This window comes from Aythya ferina (genome assembly GCF_964211825.1).
Source record: "Aythya ferina genome assembly, chromosome: 2".
NCBI lineage: Eukaryota > Metazoa > Chordata > Aves > Anseriformes > Anatidae > Aythya > Aythya ferina.
Genome location: NC_140297.1, coordinates 47,302,040 through 47,326,474, shown reverse-complemented (window position 1 = coordinate 47,326,474; position 24,435 = coordinate 47,302,040). Strand labels below are relative to the sequence as shown.

The window sequence follows — 24,435 nt, the reverse complement described above, 5'->3', positions numbered from 1 at the left end:
TTCCCTACAAATGTGGCTGCAAAGATGCCCATTTGCAAGTTTATCATTAATTTGGGAAAGAAGCAATACAGCTCATAATTTATAAAATGAAGAACCTAGGCCAACTGCTTTTTTCTTAGTAGAAACACTTCTGTAGATACACTAATTTGCTGTATAATGCAGCTGGGGCCAGTGCAAAATAGAAAATTTAAGAGCCATGCATCTGAAAAGCTGATTGAAAAACACCCAAAGTATCATACCAAAGATATCATGATTGCATAGGTTCTCTTACTTAACAACCCAACTTCACAGTGGTTAAAAGACATGCATGATAAAAACTGTGCGCAGCTCCCTCCCTCTTGTTTCTACCCAGCCCTCTTGAGCCATTCCCCAAATAAGCCACATTTGAATACCACAGTATACAACTATTCAACACATTGCAGAGGACAGACAGACAGACCAACTAGACCAGATGCCATTCTGAACTTCCAGATACGATTAGCAGAAGCAAGGCAAGTCTTAAATTGTGGCTGTGTTCCCTTTTCCACATCTACAGTATCACAGCTCAAAAATAGTGTGTGCAGTTAGGTAGTCCTTTAGAAGCACATATAAGCAGTGTGTGAAGAATAGAGCACAGGGAGTGTGAATGGTGGAAGCAGAAGTGTCTAAGCATACAATCAACAGTGACTCAAGCCTAGTAAATATTAAAATGTACTGCTGTACATTAAAGAAGGATATTTAAAAAATAAATAAATAAAATACTAGAGTGTTAACACACTCAAAAGTTAGCACAGCATAACGTAACAACAAGCTCTACTTCACCTCCAGAGATGGGAATTATGATGCTTCAGGATTCCAGTTGCTTTAGAGATTAGTGTGAGCACTATAAAAGTTATTACAAGGGAGCACAGCCTAGCAATCATGATTCTCTCCATATTGTAGAGAGGAAAAAGAAAATCTGGAGAAAGAGCTCAAATAACCGGACATGAAAAAAATTGGTTACTTAGAGAAAACAAAGGACTTGACACAAATCAAGTAGAAACAAAGCAATTATCCCTGGATGATGAATAGAGAATAGATTAAAGCAACGCTGGTTTAGGATTGCAAGCTCAACCCAAAGAAGCACACAGCTGTAACACAGTAAGTGAACTGTCCCCATTTGTAATATCCATTGAGCATCCCCTCAGATTGGAAACAGGCACATCAAAGATATATAGCTGCATTAGCAAAAGCAAGACTCATTGTTGTTAATGAGTCAGAGATAGGAGAAGGCTGCTAAAAGTAGAGAAGTCACTTGGCCCTAGTAAGAGGAAACAAATCGAAATTATCAATAAAAAGCAATTTCCAGGATGTTTTCCACCTTCAAATACCACTAAAAAGTTCTGTACCAGCTTCATCCTCCATCAGTCAACAATGGGGTGCACATTGCTGTTGCATTTTCCATCCTTTGGACACAATACAAAGAGAGGGAGAGAACCTGTTGCTGTAAATGAACAAAGTTTGTAAAATAGAAACGAAATGATTTATTCCTAACCCAGTAATTTTTTGTAAGAATGGCCATAACCTAATTAGTATAATCTTGTGAATAAGTAGTATGTAACTTTATGAGAGACTATTTTCATATACACAGCAAAATACTATTTTTAATATAACATTGAGTTGTGAAGTAAACAATCGTGGGGGTTTAAGAGCATATTATTTTTTCCATATGCAAAGCTCATATTCCCAGTAAACATCTTCAATACCAATGGCTAAAAGAAACTGTGTCTGAATAACCCTTCCTCCATCTGTTGTACATAGGTTTGCCTCTAGGAATATCTGTTCCATATGACCATGGCTAAAAATAAATGTTTTATTTATACCCTGTTTTTCAAGCAGGTAGATGATTAACAAATTTCATATCTGTATAAAAAGAAATCTACATATAATTCTATACATATCTATAATAATTATCTATAATAGTCTATAATAATCTATACATAATATCTATACAGATATATAATGCAATTTTTATCCATCAGGAATAACACAAACTAAACAGTATGTGTATGTTTTTCCCTAAATTAAAAATCTAACTAAACCCTAGATTGCTGCAGTATTGTGTTCTGGCTCTCAGTAATTAATGATTCTTTACCTTATTAAGCTTTTTTTTTTTTTTTTTTAATTGATTCTTAGGCATTTTGGAAATAACGCGAAATACTACAGCTGAAAGAGACTCTCCTGTAAGCAAAACTCTGTTGTAAAAACATCTTTTAAAACACAGAAAGAAAAAAAAAAATTATCAAGAACCTGACTGCGGAAAGCTCCATCTTCTGGAAAAGCAGAGCTTTCCCTACTCAACACAACAAACACAAAGCTGATTTTCTATAACTCAGACCTGTTTCAGATCCACCTTGAGTACTCAGGGCTTCTGGGCCATTCTGCTAGATGCAAACAGCAAAACAGATACATTCAGGACATAATCTTCTGCTCAGGGAACCCTCCAAAGACCGTATCATCTGGGTTTTCAACCAGCTCATTCAGAGAAAGGTACAAAGTTAGAGTGGGCAAACTAGTGGCCTGCCCCATCCGCAGAAAGATATCAGATATATTGTGCTTGAGGAAGATCCATAATAAGCAGCTATTCTAAAATGACTGAACTTTTTTTTAACAATGCTTCCAACTTCAAGTTCACCATTGTGTTAGATGAATAGAGAGGAGGCAAAGAGCTCACAGTGCATTACGCAAGAATGAACTTTAAAAAAAAATTCAGTAATCTTCAGAGTATGACTTGATCCATCCTGACACAAAGGCAAAGTTTTAGTCCAACACTGAAGCAAGCCACTGTACTAGGTTAAATGTTGGACAACATGACGTTAGAAGTCTTTTCCAACTGAATTATTCTATTTTTTTTTTCTCTTTTCTTTTCTTTTCTTTTTTCCCTTCTTCATGTTTTAACAATAGGAGGACGCAGAGTTCTCTGGCCTTTTAGTAGAGCGAGATGGGGAATTTGTACATCTCTTTTGTGCAGGCTGGTTAGACAGGGATTTGGAAGAGAATAACAGCAAAGGACTGTGGGCAGATTCTTCCTCCAAGTGTTATAATTTGGGATTAAATGTATGGACTTTACTTTTGAGAGTGTACGCCCGCAACTCCATTCCCAAGTAGACTGAATTTTCTGAAAACTAGATCACAAATCACAGAATGGTTTGAATTGAAAGAGACCTTAAAGATTAGCTAGTTCCTGACCTGGGCAGGGATACCTCCCACCAGACCAGGTTGTCCAAAGCCCCATCCAGCCTGGCCTTGAATACTTCCAGGGATGGGGCACCCACAGCTTCTCTGGGCAACCTGTTCCAGTATCTAACAGGATCCACAGAACAAGATAGCTACTCCATGTACTCTCTAAATTCAATCGAGTTCATCTTCTCCAGGTGACTTAAGGTGAAAGCTCTGACCACCAGTGCCACTGGCACTGAAAACTCTTGGCTGACAGAGCAGGGAGCATTTAGGGTGTGCTAAATGTGACACGTGGGCTAACTACTGAAACAAAACAGAGCTGGGTGGTAAACACAGCAGCTGTAAAATGTGAGCATGGTGCTGTCCTAAAGTGGTTAGGCGCCTCCTGAGAAGAATGTCCTTCGGTAAATACTGGTGTCAGGGAGTGACTGTGACTACTCAAAACCACTAAGAGCCCATATCCCTATGCCAGGAGCACTACTCCTGTTTCTTAAACAATTTACAACATTTTGTTTTTCCAAATGTCTGCCTTTCTCAGCTTTCCATTTGTTTTTCCTTTTGAAACAGTGAGAGATGAAAACCTGAGGAAAGGCAGGTATCCCTTGGGCAGTATTTTCTTAACTTTCTTTTGGCTGAGGTCTTCTCATATAAATAGAACCATGAAGTACAGATGTAAAGTCTTTGAAGTGTTTAATATGGCTTCAACATGATTTTATCCCCAAACTGAATTTCTAACATTTTAACAGCACAGATAGCAAATGCTGACAGATTTTTCTTAAAGAAATAATTACTGTGAAATATTCATGCTATTTGAAAATAAAATATTTAAGTACGCATCAATATCTTAGTTCTAAGAAGAGTAACAAAATTTATTGCTTTTCTATACAATGGTAACCTCTTATAAGCGTGTATAGCAATCCTGCTAAAAACAACTCAAATAATATAAGTCTTTTTGTTGTTGTTGTTGTTGTTTTTTCTTTTTTTTTCAATTTTAGGCATGGACAGATCTCCATGTTTTTAACGTCTAAAAATGAAGTACAGAGGCTGATCCTATAATGTGTACATATGCTCTGTTGAAATCAAAGCAATCAATTAGTGGAGCTAATAAACACAAGCATTGGAAGATCAGTTTGTGCACCCAATATTAGAATGCAATTAAGCACGTGCTGAACTTGAATTAAGAGCAGCCCTTGTAACTTCAAAATGAGAACATTCACAACATACTTCAAGTTGAATATACTAAGTGCTTTGAATGGGTTGGGGTTGTTTGTTTAAGGGAGACATGTACCTGAAAGGTAGCAAATGAAAAAAAAAAAAAACACACACACTACAAAGAAACCACACTCTTTACAGCTTTAAAAATATACTAGTATCAAAGAATAATATATATAGGTTACTAAAATTTGTGCTTCAAAAATTAATTCTCCTATATGGTATTATCACAGCCACGTGCTATAACTTCTTTACCATTTCAAATATGCTGAGAGTCTCTATTCAAGTGATATACAAATTTTAAATTATTTCTGGATATTAACTAGAACTGCAATTCTGGAATTCACAATCCTCTGTCAAGTTACTGAGCCTAAACACAGTATGTCGCTCCAACGGAGCTTTTAATTTCTTCTGAAATGTTCAGAGACATAATTGTGATATATCTATATATATGGTAAGGAAGTTACTTGACATATCAATGGATACTACAGGTCTCAACACTGAAATAAAAAAAATAAGGATAGTAACCTTTTCTTATTTAGTTAGAATGATTTCTGACTCTTCATCACTCAACAAGAGACAACTGGTACTCTGTTCTGAGTACATTGATTTTGGCTGCACGACATCTTTGGCACTAATAACAATTTCTGCTCTCCTGAAACTGGACTTTTCCTAGCGTTCATCTGAAATCCACCCAGAACAGCACTCTACATGCCAGCAAAATGGTGGGAAGTATAGGACTTCATTGTACTCTGCCATAGAATACCTCCCTTCCAAAAAGGATAAGATACAACCCTCAAAGCATACAGCAAATGAGGCAGATGACTTATGACTCACACCTGCTGAGAATGGTCCTTGTAGGCACTGTATTTCCAAAGACACTTTGTTCCCGTGTTAGAAGACCTCCACAATGGAGCTATCCTGGATTATAAACAAAATCCTACCAATAAACACTGTATCCAAGGTATTTCTCTCAATCCTTTTTATTTTGTTTCCACATTCTCTAGCAAAACTTATGCTGTACCTCACAGCCCGGAATAGCCCCTGGAATCAGGGGAGCAATGAGGGCCTAACCTTGTGGTTGTGACAGTACTGCAGGGTACTGCAAGTTCATTCACAGCCCTACCTGCATTGCATCCTTACCAAGAAACCTAGGAAAAGCAGAAAGAGTGCACAGGAGGTTTTTCAAGAGAAACAGTAGTTGCACAATACTGAAATACCAAATAAAGTCATAAGCTAAGCATACATCTCTGTCTGCCCTATAAGGTGTTCTTCAGTGGACAGACTGTGGATTCAAAGAAGTGCTACCACATCAAAATATCCACAGTATCTTGTATACCACCTAACAAACTGCTTCAATAACAAGCAGATACAGCAATATCTTCACTTCATTATGTGAAGATAACACATAATATCACTTCATTATGTGAAGATATCACTTCTAATGAAGCCACCACAGTGTGGTGGCTCATGGACACTCCTAAATCCTAAGCCACTGGGAAATTTAGAGGAAGGATAAAGAATGGGAAATAAGTTTCCAGTTTATTTCTTTATTCTAGACATAAAAGTTACTCGTTTTGACAAACTTCTGTATTTCTGTAATGTATCAAAAATTATTCAGCAAACGATCCAAGATTACTAGAGCAGTTTCAAAGATTTTATTTACATGCTAATTAATAAGGTAGGGAATATGCTTAAAAACCTTGCCTGAGATAGAGTTTTCCAGGGAAAATATAGCTTTCACCAGGGGATAACTTGCTCTAAGTGACCTGTGTTGAAATTGTAATGGAGAAAGGAAATGAAGGAATGTCCTTTTTGCCAATTTATAATCATAACGCAGGCCTAAATTTGTACTTCTACTCCAAATAAAGAACTCTTCCAAATTATTACTCACAGATGTTTTTTTAATCTTTTCTTAAAACAAAACACAATGTATCTATATCATCCCTCCCTACATATAGTCCATGGCAGTAAGGTTTCACAACTTAGGGCAAGTTCCTGTATTGACTACTCTTACAATTGGAAAACTCTTTGCCAAAGAGTAACCCAAGTGGGATCTTTTGCACCATTATTTTATCCTGAGTATATGAAGAACTGCTTGTTCCCTTCCTTTCTGCAGCAACACATTTTAAAATTAATCATATTTTCTCTTGAATATTTTATTCTATGGAACAACAAAAAAAAGCCAGTCATTTCAGTCTTTGATTTTTTCAGTCCATGTTTCCTAGATCTGCTTTCCTTGATGGTACTTAGACTATTTAAACAGTAAACATCCAAATCTATATATATCTCCTGTGGACATACTGTTTACTTCCATATGAATATAAAAATTTTACACCATTTTTATTCCTGAACAATATATTTTATATATTTTATTTTTATTTTATTTCATTTTTGCAAAAGGAAAGGGAAATCAAAGAGCTTGGATGAAATTTTACAACCAACTGCAAGAAGTAGCTTATGTTTAATGGCTGATAGCACTGAACAGCCACAGTGAAAACAAAGGGTACTACTCTGCACTTCACGAAAAGAACAGCGCAGTATTACTGTCTAACCCTGAGAAATCATTTGATCTTCCAAAGATCAGTCAAATAAAAAGTTATGATTTATTCCAGAAAAAGGAGTGTGACAGAAGTGTTCTTGTTTTTACATGTCTACTTTAAATAAGTCTGAAGAAAAGGGAGTTCTGCAGTTTTCTAACCCTGGACTAAATATGATTCTTTACCAGTGGTAAAGATTTTTTTTACCATCTTAACAGAGACTAACAAACTTATCAAGCTTATTAAAACAAAACAAACGAAATCAACAACAACAACAAAGAAATAATGTGAACTCAAAACACATCTATATGTGTTTTCTCTGTACCGAGAGTCAGTAGCCCAGTGTAATAATGGGCTGCAAATGTCAGTTCAGAGTATCCAATAATCCATGAAAACCTGAGTCATTTATACATGCTTACGTCTTTACATGGTATAAATATGAAGGACAGAATTTAAGAATAGTGTGGTGGACAGGGAATGAGGAAAATATTCTTGGCACAAAAACATCCTCTTAATTCTTTATCTCAATTGAGTTTTATCTCAAAGAGAATCTAAAACCACGTAACTATCTGAGGTAACTGAATTTTTTGCTTGATTTTCAAGGCACTTCTGTTTGTTCCAGCAATAGGTGATTTAGACGGATCTTTTGTCATCATTACCTCTTTGTGTTGTGTTTGTTGTTTTTTTTTTTTTTTTTTTTTTTTTTTTTCCCTAAAGCACAGAATCTAAAGTATTGCATCACCCCTTATGAACAGTCAGAAAAATATCTACACTGTAAGCATACAAAATATATACGGTCTATACATTATATACAGTGAACAGCATGCACTCATTACACCCACAAGTCCCACATGTGCCACACACAGGTTTGTGAACAAACCATTTCCTTTTAGCAGCCTTCTCTTATCAAAATAGAGTAAAATATTGACCACAGATGCTGTTACTAAAGAAAAAAAGTCAAATTAAAAGATTATTAAAGAAAGGATTTTTGAGCCAATGTTAGATGGTTATGTTCTAACTACCGCACACGTTAACGTGCTGATGCTACACACAAAGCAATATTATGGATGCTGTTCTGGAGAGATGTGAGAATGGCCCAGTAATCAAAATCCTGTAAAGATGTCAGTTTTACTGGACTTAATGAGTTTCCCTCACCAGACCCCTCATCATCGTCAGTCGCGGACTCCTGCATCTCCTCTGTGAAAGCCTGAGATTGGCGGGGGTTATTCTTGTTGTCTGAAACAGTCACTTGTGCTTGTGACCTCTCACCTGAGGTCTCTGTGTGCTGAACTGGCGTCGAGGTAGTTAGGCCCTTGTAAGAAATGTCACCTGTCTCATCTTCCTCAAAGTCATTAAGGCAGTACACTTCATCCAGGTCAAGGTCCAGGGTCCTGAAGCCCTTGGTGACAACCCCGGGCCTCGGGTCCAGGATCCCGCCCAAGTGAGGCTGAGCCAGCTGCTGCCAGTGGTGCAAAGTGGCAGAACCTTGAAAAGGAACAGAAAGACAACCAAAATAAATCAGTAACCAACCCAGAATCCAAAAGGCTGAAAAACCTCACTTTGTTTATCCAGAAGTCCAAACCTTGGTCCCACTAAAGGTTTGGAGCTTCTATGAACTGGCTTTAATATTTCTAGGAAGACACGCTACAAGGCAAAGCTGCTTCAGCTACTATTCAGCATTTCTAGGTTGATATGAAAGAAACTGGTCACATCAGCACTTAGCAAAGTCTGGTGGTAAGATGTGGCATACTTGTGCACATGCACATCCCCTCCCCATCAATATTCTCATCCCCCTCAATTCACAGAATTAAGCAGAAATAGAAATAATTTAAGAGTTGAACTGAACACCGTCACAGAAAGCTCTAAGAAGAACACAAACATACTCCCGCATTAAGCTCACGCTAAGAAAGGTGCTAGAAACATGCTAGTATTTTTACTACTGGTAGCTGACAGGAGGATACAGCAAGGTCAGCATTATAGCATGTGTTAGAAAGCCACATCAACTCCAAGAACATATAAGGCGACAACACTTCTGAGCTATATATCCAGTCCAAATACTAGTATGGCCCCTATCAGGGCCCATATGCTACAAGAAATCAACTACTACAGAACTAAATACTACCATACCTGTAGCTTCATCCTTGGGAGAAAAACGTTTTGAGTGAGGAAAGAGGTGCATTTTACAGAGAAAAGCATTCAACATACTGTGTTTGGTATGAGACAATGAGCCCCAAACAGTAATGTATCAGAGTAAACAGATATATACACCAAGATGGGCCCACTGAAATCAGGGGAGGAATTAGCCAATTCCTCAAACAGAGACTAAATACTGCTTGCAAGATCCAGTGTTTTCCCATGTGTGCCCACCAGTCACTACTGTGTAATGTGTGACTTAAAACTATTTTCTACGGGTCCTACGACACTAATAAAGCATATTTGTTTCCGTCTCTGCTGGCTAAAATCAGAGCAGTTTTTGCTCTGTTGTTCCTGTCCCTTCTCCACAAACCAGAACATGGACTCATGCAACAAGCTGCCATACAAATGTCTCAACACTATTAAAAAACTAAGAATGTTGCATTTGTTGCATGGTCTATGTAAAAATCTAAAACACGGTAATAACTAGGGGAGAAATAGCTCTTACACACATTATTTTGCATCTGAAAACAAAACAAAACACAATGCCGTGGAATGAGAACAATCAGCATTTCATAATAAGGATATTGCGTTGCAGGAGGCTTACTGTAAATAGAAGCAAACTGAGAAAACTTTTCTTTACATTAACTGAGGTCAGTGAGTATGAATAGATAGACATAGTGAAGTCTATCTAAAAAAACTGCAATTTTTAGCTCAATAAGAAAAGATTATGCAAGACAGTACAATTGGATCTGATGGGTTAATTTAGACAATGGACCTATTTTATTTTTTTTTAATGAGTTTTGAGAGACTAGTGGGGATTTAGACTGATTGATACACATGAGGTTCAAAAAATGGAAGCCATTACACTGCCAAAATAAATCAGCGTAACAAAAAGAACATCCCTATATCTCCCTATATCTTGTATTTTTTTTCTGAATTGTCAAAAAGGTCTATTTTTTTGCTTCTGTACAGAAGAAATATTCCTGAATGTGGATAAATACCACATATTCCCAAATCTTAAGCAAAGAGCAGCGCTTTGCTTTATGACAATACTCTCAGAAGTTCCAGAAAGAAAAATGCCAGAAATCAAGATTTCTTTCTGCAGTGCAGGCAAGTATAAAATCCTGTTGCTAATTAACTTCTGTGTACAAGCTTCCAAATAAGTAATCTTTCACACTTCACATATCAGCAAAACCTATACTCAGAGAAATTCTGCAGAATAAACACACTCTCCTAAGGAAATACATTCACTAGAATATCTGTATTTTGAAATTTAACATTTCCATTGATGCTACATGTTTTCCACTTCTTTTTGAAAGGAGGATATCCAAGTTCCTTTGCACTTCTACTACTATAATCTTGATCTCATAAAATGTGGCTAAGTGAGCTTATCTCTTCCATAGAGAAAATTAACACAAATACAGAAAGCAATGTAATACTTGTGAACTCTTAGTTGTGAGCTGATTTAAAAGCCAAATGAAGGGAGGAATATGATACCTTGTCCTATATTTAATCTCAGGCTCTTACTAGACAATTTAGTAAATTATGTTAGTTTTCTTACAGAACACAGGGAGTGCTATTGTGTGCGTAAGTATGAGAAGCATGACACAGAGATGATTTTAGGGCATGAGTGCCCTTAGAAAAATAATAATTAAAAAATTCTGATCACAACTTCTGATAATAGTTTGCAGTTATAACAGCAGAATATTTTACCACAGTAGCATGGAAGTATCCAGGAAGGTTTTTCATTAAAAAAAAAAAAAAAAAAAAAAAAAAAAGAATTAAACCCCATGAAAAATACTCAGGAAAGAAACTAAGCTAAATAGAGGAACATAATCATAAACGTGTATTTAATAAAAGACAACAAACATTAAACTTATGAAACAGGCAGACAAAAACATACTATAAATGAGATGTAAAACCAAACACTGGAAGTACTTTAAAAGGTGAGATAATTTTAAGGAAAATTTGACCCAGTGAAAATGAACAAAACTAGTAAAAAAAAAAAACATACAAACAAAATCACACAGATAGAAAGATGATAAAGAATTTAAAGAGTTTATTGGAAGAAAAAAGCAGATATAATGGGATGGTGACAGAAATCTATTACAGTGGTAACAAACAGTAACTTAAATGATGTTGGATCATCCCTTTTCTCATGATGTACCAAGCTTTTTATGACCACTTAAAAGCAATCATGAAAACAAACTACTAAAAACTGCTAAACAGCATTGACTTGTGTGCTATGGCTATAGTTTCATTTGAATAGGTAGATACAGCACATCACTTTTTTCAGGACACAAAAAGGGTTGGTTTTACTTCCAAATACGTGTCATGCTAAATTGCTCCTTAACAACAAAATAAGTATGTTCTAAAAAGACAAAAAAAAATGAACTTACGCAAATAAAAGACAATAGAATGTAACACAACAGTTCTGCCTGAGAAAGAGAGAGACCAAAACAGAAAGAAATCAAAGCTACATTACATAACTAGTGCATCTCTGCAGTACTATAGTAAAAAAAATAATAATAATAATCTTTTTTTTTGTTTAAAACCCGAAGGAATTTACTCAGTTTTCACTGCCAGCAATAACCTGAAAGATCTGAAGAAATCCAGGGAGACTATACTACTCTTATGTACTGTCAACTTAGGTAGACCACAGAAATGCACTTAGCTCTGAAATAAAGCTCTAGTCCTGACTACCAGTAACCTACACCTTGTCTTTTTCTGAGACAACAGGGAGGAAATTTGGCTAAAATAACCTATTTCATGCATGAAACCAAAGCCATAGAAACTCAAGCATGACCTCTCGAACCGCCAATTAAAGTCCAGAGGTCATCTTTAATCACACAGGTAGTCCTATTAGACCAAATGAACTAATAAAGTAATAAACTAAGTAAAAGTCTTTGCAGACTTTTGCAGAACAGAGATTTGATGAACTCATACTCTGTTACTTGATTTTCGATAATCAACTACCTTTCTTTTCTAAGTATGAAACAGTAGCATTGAGATTTAGCTCACATGTAAGGGAGTACTGCTTATGCACGTATGGCCTGTAACACTTATTTTATTCCCTCAGCTGGATTTGTTTTCTAACACTTTTAAGGCTTGTGGAAAAATGTAGTAGCTAGAAGATTTCAAACCAACAGCGTGGATTACTGTCTCTAAAGTAAAAAGAGTATGTATTGCAAAGATTTCCTGCTTTCTGATGATGGATAAGAGACCACAAAGAGTCACTAAGAAGAACAGATAAAGGCCGAGGCCCTTTGTTATCACCTTCTAGTGGTTTCACAATCTGAAGCTTTTCTGGCAGGTAGGAGCGACTGCTGATAGACATTCCCGAATATCCAGTGAATTCTGAAAATCTGGAGTGAGTTCCCAGGGACATGATGCTCTCTGTGGGAGTAACGGAACCACTACGGAGTTCACCCTTTTCTGCCAGTTCCCGCAACTTCCTCTCCTGCTCTTCTTCAAAGAACTTCCGCTCCGAGAGGTAATTCTCCCGCCTAAGGGACAGCCTGCGAAGGGCAGTCTCTAGGTCACTAGAGCCTGGTGTCCCTGGAGTGCCAGGCTTCTTCATTCTGTCTTCATTTCTAAAACATAACAGGAAAAAAGAAAAAAAAAAGTGGAGGTGGGAAAAAAAATCTGTGAGAAACATAAAACTTTCACATAACAGTTTTGAGACATCTTGAACAGTGTTTTTTTTTTTAACACCTTGAACTTACTCTAACTGGGAACAACTCACTACTCTTTGAGAGAGCTCAAAGTCAAAACACCAATACTTTCTCTTTCATATTAAAACCTTTTTGAATCTTAGTTCCTGGTTGGAAAAGCCGGCCGTGCTTTTAAGAGCTTCCTCCTGCAAAGAGTTGAGAGATGTCTACTTGTTCTCTCTCTCTCTCGTGGTTAGACAAACTCAAGTGAGTAGGCCAAGTCTTACAGGTCCAACACTGCAAGAATGAATCAGTAAGTCACACAAGTATGTTATGCTGATAAATATCCCTTGTTTGTTTTGAGACATTAATTAATTTTTGCTATAAAGTATAATGTGATGCTATACTGGGGGAAGAGACAAGTAGCTGGAAGAGTTAACTTCTAACTGGTTTCTTACACAGGTTTTTACATTAGGTTGTCTACATCCACCCATCCACTACATTATTTATTTATTTTCAGGATCAAGAGTTAGCTGTAGCTGCAACTTAGGTTGGAACTCCATGGCATTAATGTAAAATTCTGAAAATAAATGTATTTAAGTATTGAACCACATTTGCACAAAGTGTGGTTTTACATTATCTGGTGATGATACATCCCCAAACAGGTGTGAGTTGCAGAAATTGATACACAGTACTTTCAAAAAGCCTTTTTAAAAAAATAAAAAATTCATTTTTAAATAAATAAATAATAAAAGCCTTTTTAAAAACATAAATAAAAACTTCGGAGCTCAGGAACTAAAAGCACAAAATAAAGTAACTTTCGAAGATACAGGTCACCATGTTAACTGCACGATGTGAGACAAAAAGGGGAAAACAGAAACCCTTTGCCTCTATGTCAGAAACAAACCAAAAACAAAGCCCAGTGTTACAGTACTGACCCATTCTCAGAGGATTCTGTCTCTAGGATGATGCTATTAGTCTTGTTGTCTATCATAATGTTAGAGATGTCTCCCCCATAGAAACTGGATCGTGGAGTGCTGACACAACTAGACATGAGTGAGTTCATAGCAGAGGACTGGTTAGAGCCTGGGATATTCATTGGTGATGGAGTCATGGATCTTTGCTTGACAACTTGGTTAACATTTCTCACAGTTTCGAAGACCCGCTTCTGATGACTGGTAAGAGATATACATAGTTAATAATCACACAGTGCCTTTTTACTTTAAGAACAACCTGAGAAACAGGTAACCCTATCACAGGTCCACCAAACATATTTGTAAAGTATTTGTAAAGAAGTATATGTAGGGTCCCATATTCACTACAGTCTGGCCACTATGTTCAACCCATCAATATAACACATTTATCATCCTAGAATATTTTAGACAGAATGTTTGGGTGCATGGACCCCCTTCATACAAATTAAGTGAAAGGGCATTTCAGTACATTACCTAAAAAAATGGTTGAAGTCATTGTGTGAAAATTAGATTTTAAAAAAGAAAATTCATTTCCATTCATTCAATTCTTAACTATGAGCTAGCTAAACCATTTCAAAAGAGAATTTGGATTTTCTCTACTGCAAGCAAATCTTGCACTTCTTTTTGCAATCAATTTCCCACCCCCTTAAGTAGCATTTTTTTTAAAGGAAAATAAATCAGAAAAACAATGGAGCAAGAGTCTCTAGGGAGAGACTGTCAGGACTGGAAACCTAACTTTTGATTTAGTTATACAGTTTATTTTTCATCACCATTGTTCTGGCATCATAACAAACTCTGTTCATCTGTTTCAAAATTAAGATCACATGACACTTCAGCAGAAGGTTTGTGATAAAATAAACTTGCCCTACATCATGGTAAAAAAGCACTATTACTGATTTATTTTACAGCACAACAGTGGCTGAACACAAGAAGAGCACAACCCTCCAACTGCAGCAAGGTAATGCTGCAGTGGTATAACAATGACAGCATGCCTTATGCCTTATTCAATGTCATTCAAATTTTTGCCCTTCTGTCCAAGCATGCTCAACAGTTACATCCTTCGTACGTAGGCTCCAAGTCTATGGCTGTTTTTCTTTAAGAGGCTGAATCTAAGAGTATCTATCAATAAACAGTCCCATGGAGGTTACAGTTACCACTGTTCATCAGATAAATTAAACCCAGAAGAGCTATGAAATCTAAAAAAAAAAAAAAAAAAAAAAAAGTGTCCTTCTTTGGTATAGGCATAAAAAGAAATCCTATGGAAGTCAAACTATGCTTAAATCAGACTAATCTGGAAGGATAAATCCAATAGCATGTGATCTTGTTAACATCTTTTTGATCTTAAATTTTTCTAATTGACATCTCACTTTTTCAAAAGCTCATTTACATTTCACAGAATCACATTTCTTGACTTCTGCTCTGAGAAGGTTAAAGTATGTGTCAAATGGTTCATAAATATACTTGGAAGATTTCTTGGAAGTGGTTACCATACAGTCCCTGACTGTCCTTTCTTTCTAAGGGTCTGGTCAAAACAGGTAAACGCTCTTAAAGACCCCCTTAATTAGGATTAAATTGTTTCAAATTAACCTAATTTGTGCAATTAGGTGAGATAAACCTATTGAGGTACACATGCAACTTACGTCAATAAAGCTAGTTCTGCCAAGCTGCCTCTATCTTTAGCTTTTGGACCTTCATAAGTACTTATTTCAAACTATTCCTGTATAATTGAAGAGATCTTTAGCAGAATGCATACCAACTAATCTACAGAGGTGTAACTGGCAGCAGACCAAGTATACAACCACACTGAATCCCTGCCTTCATCAATGTTCTTCCTGTAAAAACTGGATTAGTTCAATGATTTCCTGGTTAATTCTGCTATAACGTCTGAAGAGAACCCAAGGGACTGAATCCCCTAATCATTTACTGAAGAAACACCACGTGGTAAAACACAAGAAAAACAATCTTTTTTTCATTCTCAGAACCACATTTTCAGCACTCAAGGATAAAAGTTTTGTAAGGTAAGGCAAAAACTATATATGGGAGTTCTCCTTTGGTAACTTAAAAAGAAAAATGTAAATTATCTCATTATAGGGTTGCTTATTTTCCCTTTCCTCTGTCATTCACTCTTTTCCAGAAATTTTTCCTTATAAATCCCTAGCTCAAATATTTCCCATCTCTTCCTTTCTTATCACTTAATAATTAACTTCAGATAGAATCAATCAATTAGAAAGCAATTCTTTTTAGTCATACGCCAAGTCAGGAGAGTCAGGTTCATCTAAATGTAGTTCTTTCCTCATTGACCCTTCTATTTCTGCTGCCAAAGAATCCTGTTAAAAACAAACACAAAAGAAAAAAAAAAATCAGAGTGTAGGTTAATAAGTTGTTGCTGCAGAAAGTAATAGATTAGTTCAAAAAAAAAAAAAATGCCTAATGACCAATAAATTGCCATTCCAGAAAAAAATATACGTTTACAAATGAAAATTGACTGGAAAGTTGGAAGACTAATAAATGTACTAAATGACTGACAAGTTATGGCTTAGCTTCATAGGGCTACATATGCCACAGGAGACATAACATAGATAACATATGACAAAGATCCTGAAAAAAAACAACATTAGAGACAACAACAGAACCCAAGTCCCCAATCTTTTTGTAGTAAATTCCCTACTCAATAACACCCTCCTCTCATGTCAAAAGTTTTGCTCAATTTGTTTTTATTTAAAACAACCTGAAAGCATTCTTTCCATTCACAATATTACCCACCAACCCACAAGAAAAGGCATAGTTCTTGGCATAAAATATTACATACTTCTGCCATGGGGTTAAAGGTGACAGACTACCAGTTTTCCACTGCTGGTCAGTAAGCATTACTGCCTAAATGTAGTTAAGTACACAATCTAAATGCTTGGTTCCCTGAATCAGCATTTGAAAACCGTTTTATATAAAACACACAAACCTATCTGAGAATGAGCATACTTCTCTCAGTTTTCAGCTGAGCTTTTCAGTTGCATTTGTGCAAATACAACTTACATTATTAAATGTCTGTACTTTAAGTTGGCCTATATTCCGCCTCAGAAGGGACCATGAAATTATTTTAACAAACCACTGAATTTTCAGCATTGCTAAAACAAGAATGTATGCGTAATATTCAAGTACTGAAGAACTAGAATGTATATGAGTGACTAGAAGACTACCAGCAGAGTCCTGAAAGCACATCTGAAAGCAATCAGTTATGTTATCAGGAAGTTACATCTCCAAGGATATTGATGAAAATCAGGAAGATCCTATCAAAAACCAGACACCACTATCCAGGAGATGCATAACAAAGTTGTACAGAACTGTGTAACAATCTATTAACGCTACCTATGATTTAGAGTATAAGCACAGGCAGCTTCAGATTGTAGATAATACTGCAGTGAAAACAACTAACTACACAGCACCACTGTTTGAGAATCAGGCATGCAGAGTCAATCACTCAGGTATCCTGTAAAACTGTGCATACATATTTCATCCATGCTCCTGTCTGGCCTAGCGTATCCCATCCCTGAGGCTGTAGTTCAGATGCAAACACTTATGTTTTCTTCCTTTGGCTGTTTTCTGGTGTGTTCTTACCATAGGGAAGAGACCGAGAGAGTGGTACCGACGTGAGATGGCATTTGGCATAGTCTTGTTCCTAAGGTTTTTCAGCTCTTCTTGAGCCTCATGTAGCATTTCCATGCATTCTGCATACTTGTCTTCCAGCTCACGCAACTGTAACATACAGAAAACAAAGACATTATGGGCTGCACTAGCCATTTCAACAAAGCTTGGCAAAGGGGCAGAAGTCTGAAATACTGCATACTGAAATATGAGTTTCATAAAAATAAGCTCCTCAGCTTAGAAACAGAGAACCCAATGGAGATGCATGAGCTCAATCTTTGTGGAGCACCACAGATAGAAAAGGACCACCAGTAGGAAAGGCTTCAATGGGCATTCCCACCTCTGATACCAAGTAGTCCAAGTACAAGACTCATCCTAAGGGGATCAGGCTTTTTTCATTTTGTTTTGTACATTTTATACACGTGAATGTAGCACCCAGAAGAAAGCCAGCAACAGTTGACTGTCTTTGGTTTACTCACTGAATACAGTATGAGTGAGTTTTTCCATGTTACCTCACTATTCAGAATAGGCCTAAAATACCAGCCCACAGAAATTATCCTTGAAAAGGTCTCCTATACAGCCCATAAGTCTCAGTTTTTGAACATGTGTGCCAGTTGAAGCAGGACAGAACAAGAAGGAAATGGTTTTGCACTCTAATGGGAACAATATATATATATATATATGTATGTATGTATGTATGTATGTATATATATATATTCCTTCATTCCAATTCCTTCATTCCTTTGTGTCCAGTTCTGACTCCTCAGTACCAGAGGGACATGGAGCTCCTGGAGCAAGTTCAGAGGAGGGCTATGAAGATGATTAGGGGACTGGAGAATCTCTCATACAAGGAGAGGCTGAGAACTGGGCTTGTTAGGCTTGAAGAAGAGAGGACCGACAGCTTCTTATCAATGTGTACCAGTAACTGAAAGGAGGGTGTCAAGAGCATGGGGCCAGACTGTTTTCAGTGGTGCCCAGCAACAGGACGAGAGGCAACGGGTACAAACTGAAACACAGGAAGTTCCAGCTGAATATGAGGAAACACACTTCTTTACAGTGAGGGTGGCAGAGCACTGGTACAGGTTGCCCAGGGAGGCTGTGGAGTCTCCTTCTCAGGAGATATTCAAAACCCGCCTAGATGCAATCCTGTGCAACATGCTCAGGGTGACCCTGCTTGGCATGAGGTTACAGTTCTGTGATTCTGTGAAGCACATGCACAAAATTACATAATACTCTTGATCCAGATTAGATGAAAACTGCCATGGTAGAGCAAATAGTCATTGCCCTACTTCTAAGTTATTCTAATATTAAGTAGAGTACTCACCTCTGCTGTGAGCTGTCTCTGGGCATCTTTAGCTGCTCCTAAATGCTGAACGAGTTCTTCATTTTCAACCGCACACTAAAATGTGACAAAAAATGTTAGAAATACTGGGATGCTTTGTCCTGCCATTATGTCTGTAACCTGCATCACAGGTAAGCAGGAAATTTCTAGCTTTTGTCAAGACCTTCTGCATCACTTCTTAGTTTAAAAACATTTGAACAACATTTAAAAATATTATTAGAAAAATATTAATATTAAAATATTATTACGCGCTCAACATTAGCCTATATACCCTGCTAAATGAACCTCCCAGACCCTAACACTAATGAGTATCTGCCAACTGAAATACTTGTACTGATATTCTTGCGTTACTAAAGTCATTAATAATTCACCGCAGAATTTTACATCTAAGGTTTAAAATAAATTTAATTACTGTATTTGATATATAACATAAGCATTTTTAATAAATATATACTTTCCAGTCACGTATGCTATATACTAAATATCAAACTGACACCTAGATAAGGAGGGTGGAAAATTTCCTTTAGGCTCTAGCATACAGAAAATTGTAACTTGTCTTCCAGCTACAATGGTAGTTAATTATAGCAATAATCTTGCAAGTGGATTCCTTACAGCTTTTGCCTTTTTCTGTAGATCAACAATCTGAGAGAGGAGATGGGTGATTTCTTCCTGCTGCCGGGCAGCATCTTCAGTTTTCTTTGCTAACTCCTCAGAGATATTGGCAATCTGGATGTTTGCATCCCCTTTAAGAAAAGTGATTACAATCAACATTACAACATGCAAAAAAAGCAAGCAGAAACATGCTCTTTCAGAACATTACTTGATTCAGCAGAATCCTTCCTCAACATACAGTACCATTTTATTGAAAAAAAAAAAAAAAACAAAAAAATCAACAACCACCAAACAGTATGACACTAAGCCAGAATGACACGAAGTGCTCACGTCACAAAGGAGACTGTACTTTCCCTTAACATTAATATTTTCTGTTCAAAATTACTCTGCATTTGAGAAAGATTTAGCTTACAGCCAGAAATTTCTGCTGCATATAACAGGTCAGCTGGAAATTCTCTTATTTTCCTTATACAAATGGTTGGGATAAGTACTGAAGGAAAAAAAAAATGCCTGATCTGACTTTTTTTTATTTTTTATTGAACAATCTCAAACGAGAAGGAAAAAAAGAAAAAGGACATACTTAGCTCTTTTACGCAGTCATTGACAAGCTGTTGTTCTTTCTCTTCGTAAGTAATTGTTTCAGTCTTCAGCTGACAGGCCTATTCAAGAAATCCACATCAAATATGCTACATTAGCATGTTTGTTCTTTGCCAGCGTGTTGCTGCATTTCCATTTGCTTCAGAGAAACAAGCTTTTCTAATCACTCCTCCAGAAAGACAATGAGAAACACTGATTTTTGCCTGCCCTCCCTCATGTTCCAGAAAAAGGGGCCAGGTGAGTATTCTGCAGAGACACCGCTGCATAGAGAAACTTGTACCCCTCATCCCCACTAGATGTCACCAACATATTTTACATTAAAAAAAGAAGTCCTAAACATACAAAAGCCACATATGTAGAGCTTGATCTGGTCACCTGAACAAAGCCAGGTATCTAACTAAATGCTTGATTTAAATACTTGAATACCTGAACAAAAGCATTCAGATAGTATTTGAAAATTCCTGGCACTGTAACTGCGTATTCCACATAAAACCTCAGTGCTACCTCCCTCCTTTGTCTTTCCTCCTCCAACTCTAGGAGCACCAAGAGGAGCCTGGCTACACCCAGGTGGTTATGTCTAGCACCACCTCGGTGGGCAAGTAACATGTGCCAAGTGCTGGGGATATGCACAGACACTCACAAAAGCCATCCACAGAGAGCTGCATAGCTCAGAGGTTTAATTTTGGCTCCATGCTGTGTCTCACTGGCGCAGACTGCATTTCTCTGTAAGGGAAGGTAATGCTACAGAGAGTTCTCCTATAAGTTCCTGAAGCAGTGGCCCTCTCACAGTTCTAACCCTACCTTCATTATCCTCAAACCACCTATTGCTCATCTTGCTGGAGTGACTTCTCAGTGAGGTGTACAGCACTCTCCATTATGCAGTGTCTTGTCCAAAGACAACACTACCTATTTTCAACAGGCCCTGCATTTGCAGTAGAAAATGGTCACGATACTATGTTTTCATACATTGGTTCTTTTCCCAAAAATAGTTTTTCTCCTATACCCTGCTATGTGGTTGCAAAATGGTAATATGCTGTCAAAGCTTAGAAACTGTATTGAAATTTAATATAAAATTGTTTATAAGATATTATATTAGGGAGTGTTATTTCTGCTAGACATGGAACAATATAAAATTTTTTTAAAAGTGTCATCTGTAAAACAAACAGAATATCGACACACATAAAGGGAAAGAAAGACACAACCTTAAAATATGAACAGACTTGAAACAAAATTGAAGATAATTAATGCAAATTTAGCCTATCAATTTATATTTTGGCAAACACTGAATTTTTACCAGAGACCCTATTAGCCTGCAAACTTCAGAACTGCAACTAAAATCACCCATGGCTACTGGGTAAGCCCTTCATGGCAGGTTTCAGGCCACAGTGCTGTACTCCAAAACCTGCCTGTAGCTCCTGCTCTACTCAAGGCTGTACACCTTACCACATTCTGCTGGCAAGGAAACTGCTATGACCATAGATTCATGTAGCTCCTATGTTTCAGTTTTTCCTTCATTTAGAAGGATAAAGGACTGTGATTAAATAACTACAAAGAGATCTTTGTCACATGTGGAATTACTTACTCTTAATTAGACTCTCTCACAGCTTTTAATACACACTTCTCAGTACCTGTGTTCTAGCACTTAAATGAACTGTGTTAAGCAAAACACAAAGGGAGCAATTTTACCTCAGATCTAAGTACAACATTCTCTTCTTCGAGGTCCTTGAGTTTCTTTTGAAGAGAATCCAAGTGAAAGTAGTTCTGGACGGAGGAGGAAGATTCATTCCTCTTGAGACTTGTAAAAAAATAAAAACAAACAGGTTTTAACTCATTTTTACTTGCATGATGGCCAATCTCACAAGAAAATAGACTGAACAGAGGTCTCAAAGACAACCAGAGCCACATGAAGTACGCCTTTGTTCATGGCAGTATGTTTGGGCAGCAATATAGTTTCAGTAATTTTTAGTTCCCGACATCTCCTTTGGAAAAGACTATGAGAGAAGAAACAACCTTACTATAGCAATCCAACAGCTCCCTGATTAATGCTGCACATGTCTCACCAGAATGCAGTAATAACTTTGCAAGCAAGGGCAGACAGCCCCTCAGAGCCTGCAATGCTGTTCAGCCAGCTAATTGCCTGGAACACACACTATAAACCGTGCTTTATTTCCTTTCCTCTGCTACTGAAAACAGCATAACATTTTTCAGCGTCCTCAGGTTCTTCAAGCACAAAGGTCACACACGTAGCACGTTCTAGCAGTGTGCAGAGATGTGGGGTACCATAAGCGGGATCAGTGCCAGCCTCATTGCCACAGAGAGCCAGCTCCTGTGCAAGTTACAGTGCTGTGTCAGCAGCCTTCCTATCTTCTTTCCTCACTCCCCGACTCTTGTTGGCACCAGTATAGCCAGCTGGTTCAGTGCAAATCCTTCCAGCTTGTGCCACACACCAAGTTCATAGTTTTATAGCTCCAGCCTTTACAGGGATCATTTTACTACCTTTCAAAGCTATGAAAATTGTCCAAACCACCCTTGCTTAGTACCAGATGAAGGTTCAGCATTGCAGATCAATAACTTACGGAGTGGAACAGATGGACTCTGGCTCACTTTCTTCAGCAGCACTGGTATAGAACTGGAGCAGCTCATCTTTCATGGAAAGCTCATGCCGTAACTGAGAAACCTGCACAAAGAAACAGCTTGCAGATCAGTAACTTGCTTTTCTAGACACATTGTCAAGTAAACCCACTATTAATTGGTTATTCAACCTCCAAGATCACCTTCAAACTAAATTAAGCGATCTGGAAGAGACCAGAAACCGTTCCTCTATGTATTAAAAAGAAAGACAAAGCATGCATTTAAAGTAGACATTACATTTTCTACATTTTCTTTTTTTAAAAATACAAAAATGCAATTCTTCACTGATACTAAATATGGTAAAAAAGAAAAATGCTTAAGATGAACAATCCTGACTGCCTACTGCATTAGTCTAGATTCACATTTGGAAAAAAAAGATACACTGCAGTGATATTGCAAGAAATTAACATGACACCATCAAGGCAAACATCACTTTATTTTGCATTTTATGTAATGACTGTCACCATCTGGCTAGAACACAGACCTCACAGACTAACATTTCTTCCTCTTCAGTAGACTGTAGATAAAATTATTACAGTGCTTGCGCAGGAAGGTTACATTTGAGACTCAATTGTCTGCTGAGCTGCAGAGCAACACACAGTGGCAAGCTGCCATTCTGAGGTTGCTGTACTTGTGGTGGCTGCAGTCAGTTTCTGGGTGTAGTTTGGGCCTCTGATGACTCCAGAACACGAGTCTGGCAAAGAGGCATACGGGAATCCCATACACATACCACAAACGAACAAAACCTAATTGGGTGGTTAGGATTCTCTGCAATTGTGAGCTACGCAGACTTAACCTTGTTGAATTTGTATTTTGATTCTTCAACAGAAGGGTTAAAGGGCCAATTACACAGTAGCACTTAGGCCACTTCACAGGGCAATTCAAGACCTCAGTGGTAAGAGGTTCTTTCTTTTTTCCTTGCATAAGTCTAAATAGCATAAGTGATCAGACTAATGTTTCCTCCCACTTGCACTGTAAGACTTGGTCTTTAGTACTCACTTTCCAATGCACAGATTGCAGAGCACATTCCTTCTTATTAGACTTCTACTTTTTGTATTGTAGGCATAATTATACCTGCAGTTATTACTGGCAAAACCTGAAGAGTGCCAATAAAATATATTTAAGCTGCATTAACATCAAACAAAAAGAAGGCTCAATGCAATAAAGCACTTAAACTACACAAATTTTTAATCAAACAAGGTCATTTACTTTACTACAACTACTCTGCAAAACCATATGTGCTAAGGCACCAAAGTCCTCCTGAGACATGGTTTCAAAAAGGAAATGCACATTTTTAAAAATGCAAGGAAAAAAAAAAAACAACAAACCACATTTCAGCCATGAAACAAAATCAATGCGTTCATTCTGCGAGGTTAATTTTTCTCCATTTCAGGGAAAGCTAAAAACCATGCCAAAATATCAATCTACTTCCTTCCAGCACATTATGGCTCAGCCTCTTCAAGTATCAAGGAAACACATACTGTCAGTGGATGGGCACTAGATCATCTCTAGCTTTTTCTATCCTTTTCCTCCATATACCAAAACAACTGAGCATACTTTACTGCCATTTCCAAGCATTCCAATTCCCCAAAGGAGGGTGAACAGCCAGAGAGAGTAACCTTTTATGGGAAGAAGACAAAAGGCCATGGGCACAAGCTGAAGCACAGGAGGTTCAGGAAGCACTTCTGCACTGTGTGGGTGACTGAGCACTGGCACAGGTTGCCCAGAGAGGCTGTAAGGGCTCCCTCCTTGGGAATATTCAACCACCACCTGGACATGGTTGTAGGCAGCCTGCTCTAGGTTATTTATAGCATGACACATATACCAATAAAACCTTAACTTTACACTACACAAAGTCATTTTTTCTACATATTACAGAAACCCAATTTCCTTCAGACAAA

General features: G+C 37.4%; 1 protein-coding gene across 17 annotated transcripts in view; it reads right to left on the bottom strand.

Moving 5' to 3' along the window:
- TRAK1 (trafficking kinesin protein 1) overlaps positions 1-24,435 on the bottom strand; it is a 137,374-nt gene that overhangs the window by 8,358 nt on the left and 104,581 nt on the right. For 12 of the 17 annotated variants that reach the window (XM_084510752.1, XM_084510765.1, XM_084510766.1 and 9 more), the window contains 10 exons: positions 22,480-22,580; positions 21,590-21,698; positions 19,887-19,965; positions 19,307-19,437; positions 18,677-18,751; positions 17,326-17,463; positions 15,964-16,040; positions 13,678-13,914; positions 12,363-12,679; positions 8,106-8,435 (listed from right to left, as the gene is read on the bottom strand). In XM_084510752.1, coding sequence (XP_084366878.1) covers positions 8,106-8,435; positions 12,363-12,679; positions 13,678-13,914; positions 15,964-16,040; positions 17,326-17,463; positions 18,677-18,751; positions 19,307-19,437; positions 19,887-19,965; positions 21,590-21,698; positions 22,480-22,580 — 1,594 coding nt within the window. Of the gene's footprint in view, positions 1-1,367; positions 1,463-8,105; positions 8,436-12,362; positions 12,680-13,677; positions 13,915-15,963; positions 16,041-17,325; positions 17,464-18,676; positions 18,752-19,306; positions 19,438-19,886; positions 19,966-21,589; positions 21,699-22,479; positions 22,581-24,435 lie in introns of all 17 variants that reach the window. The other 5 variants (XM_084510761.1, XM_084510758.1, XM_084510755.1 and 2 more) reach the window with 3 other exon arrangements.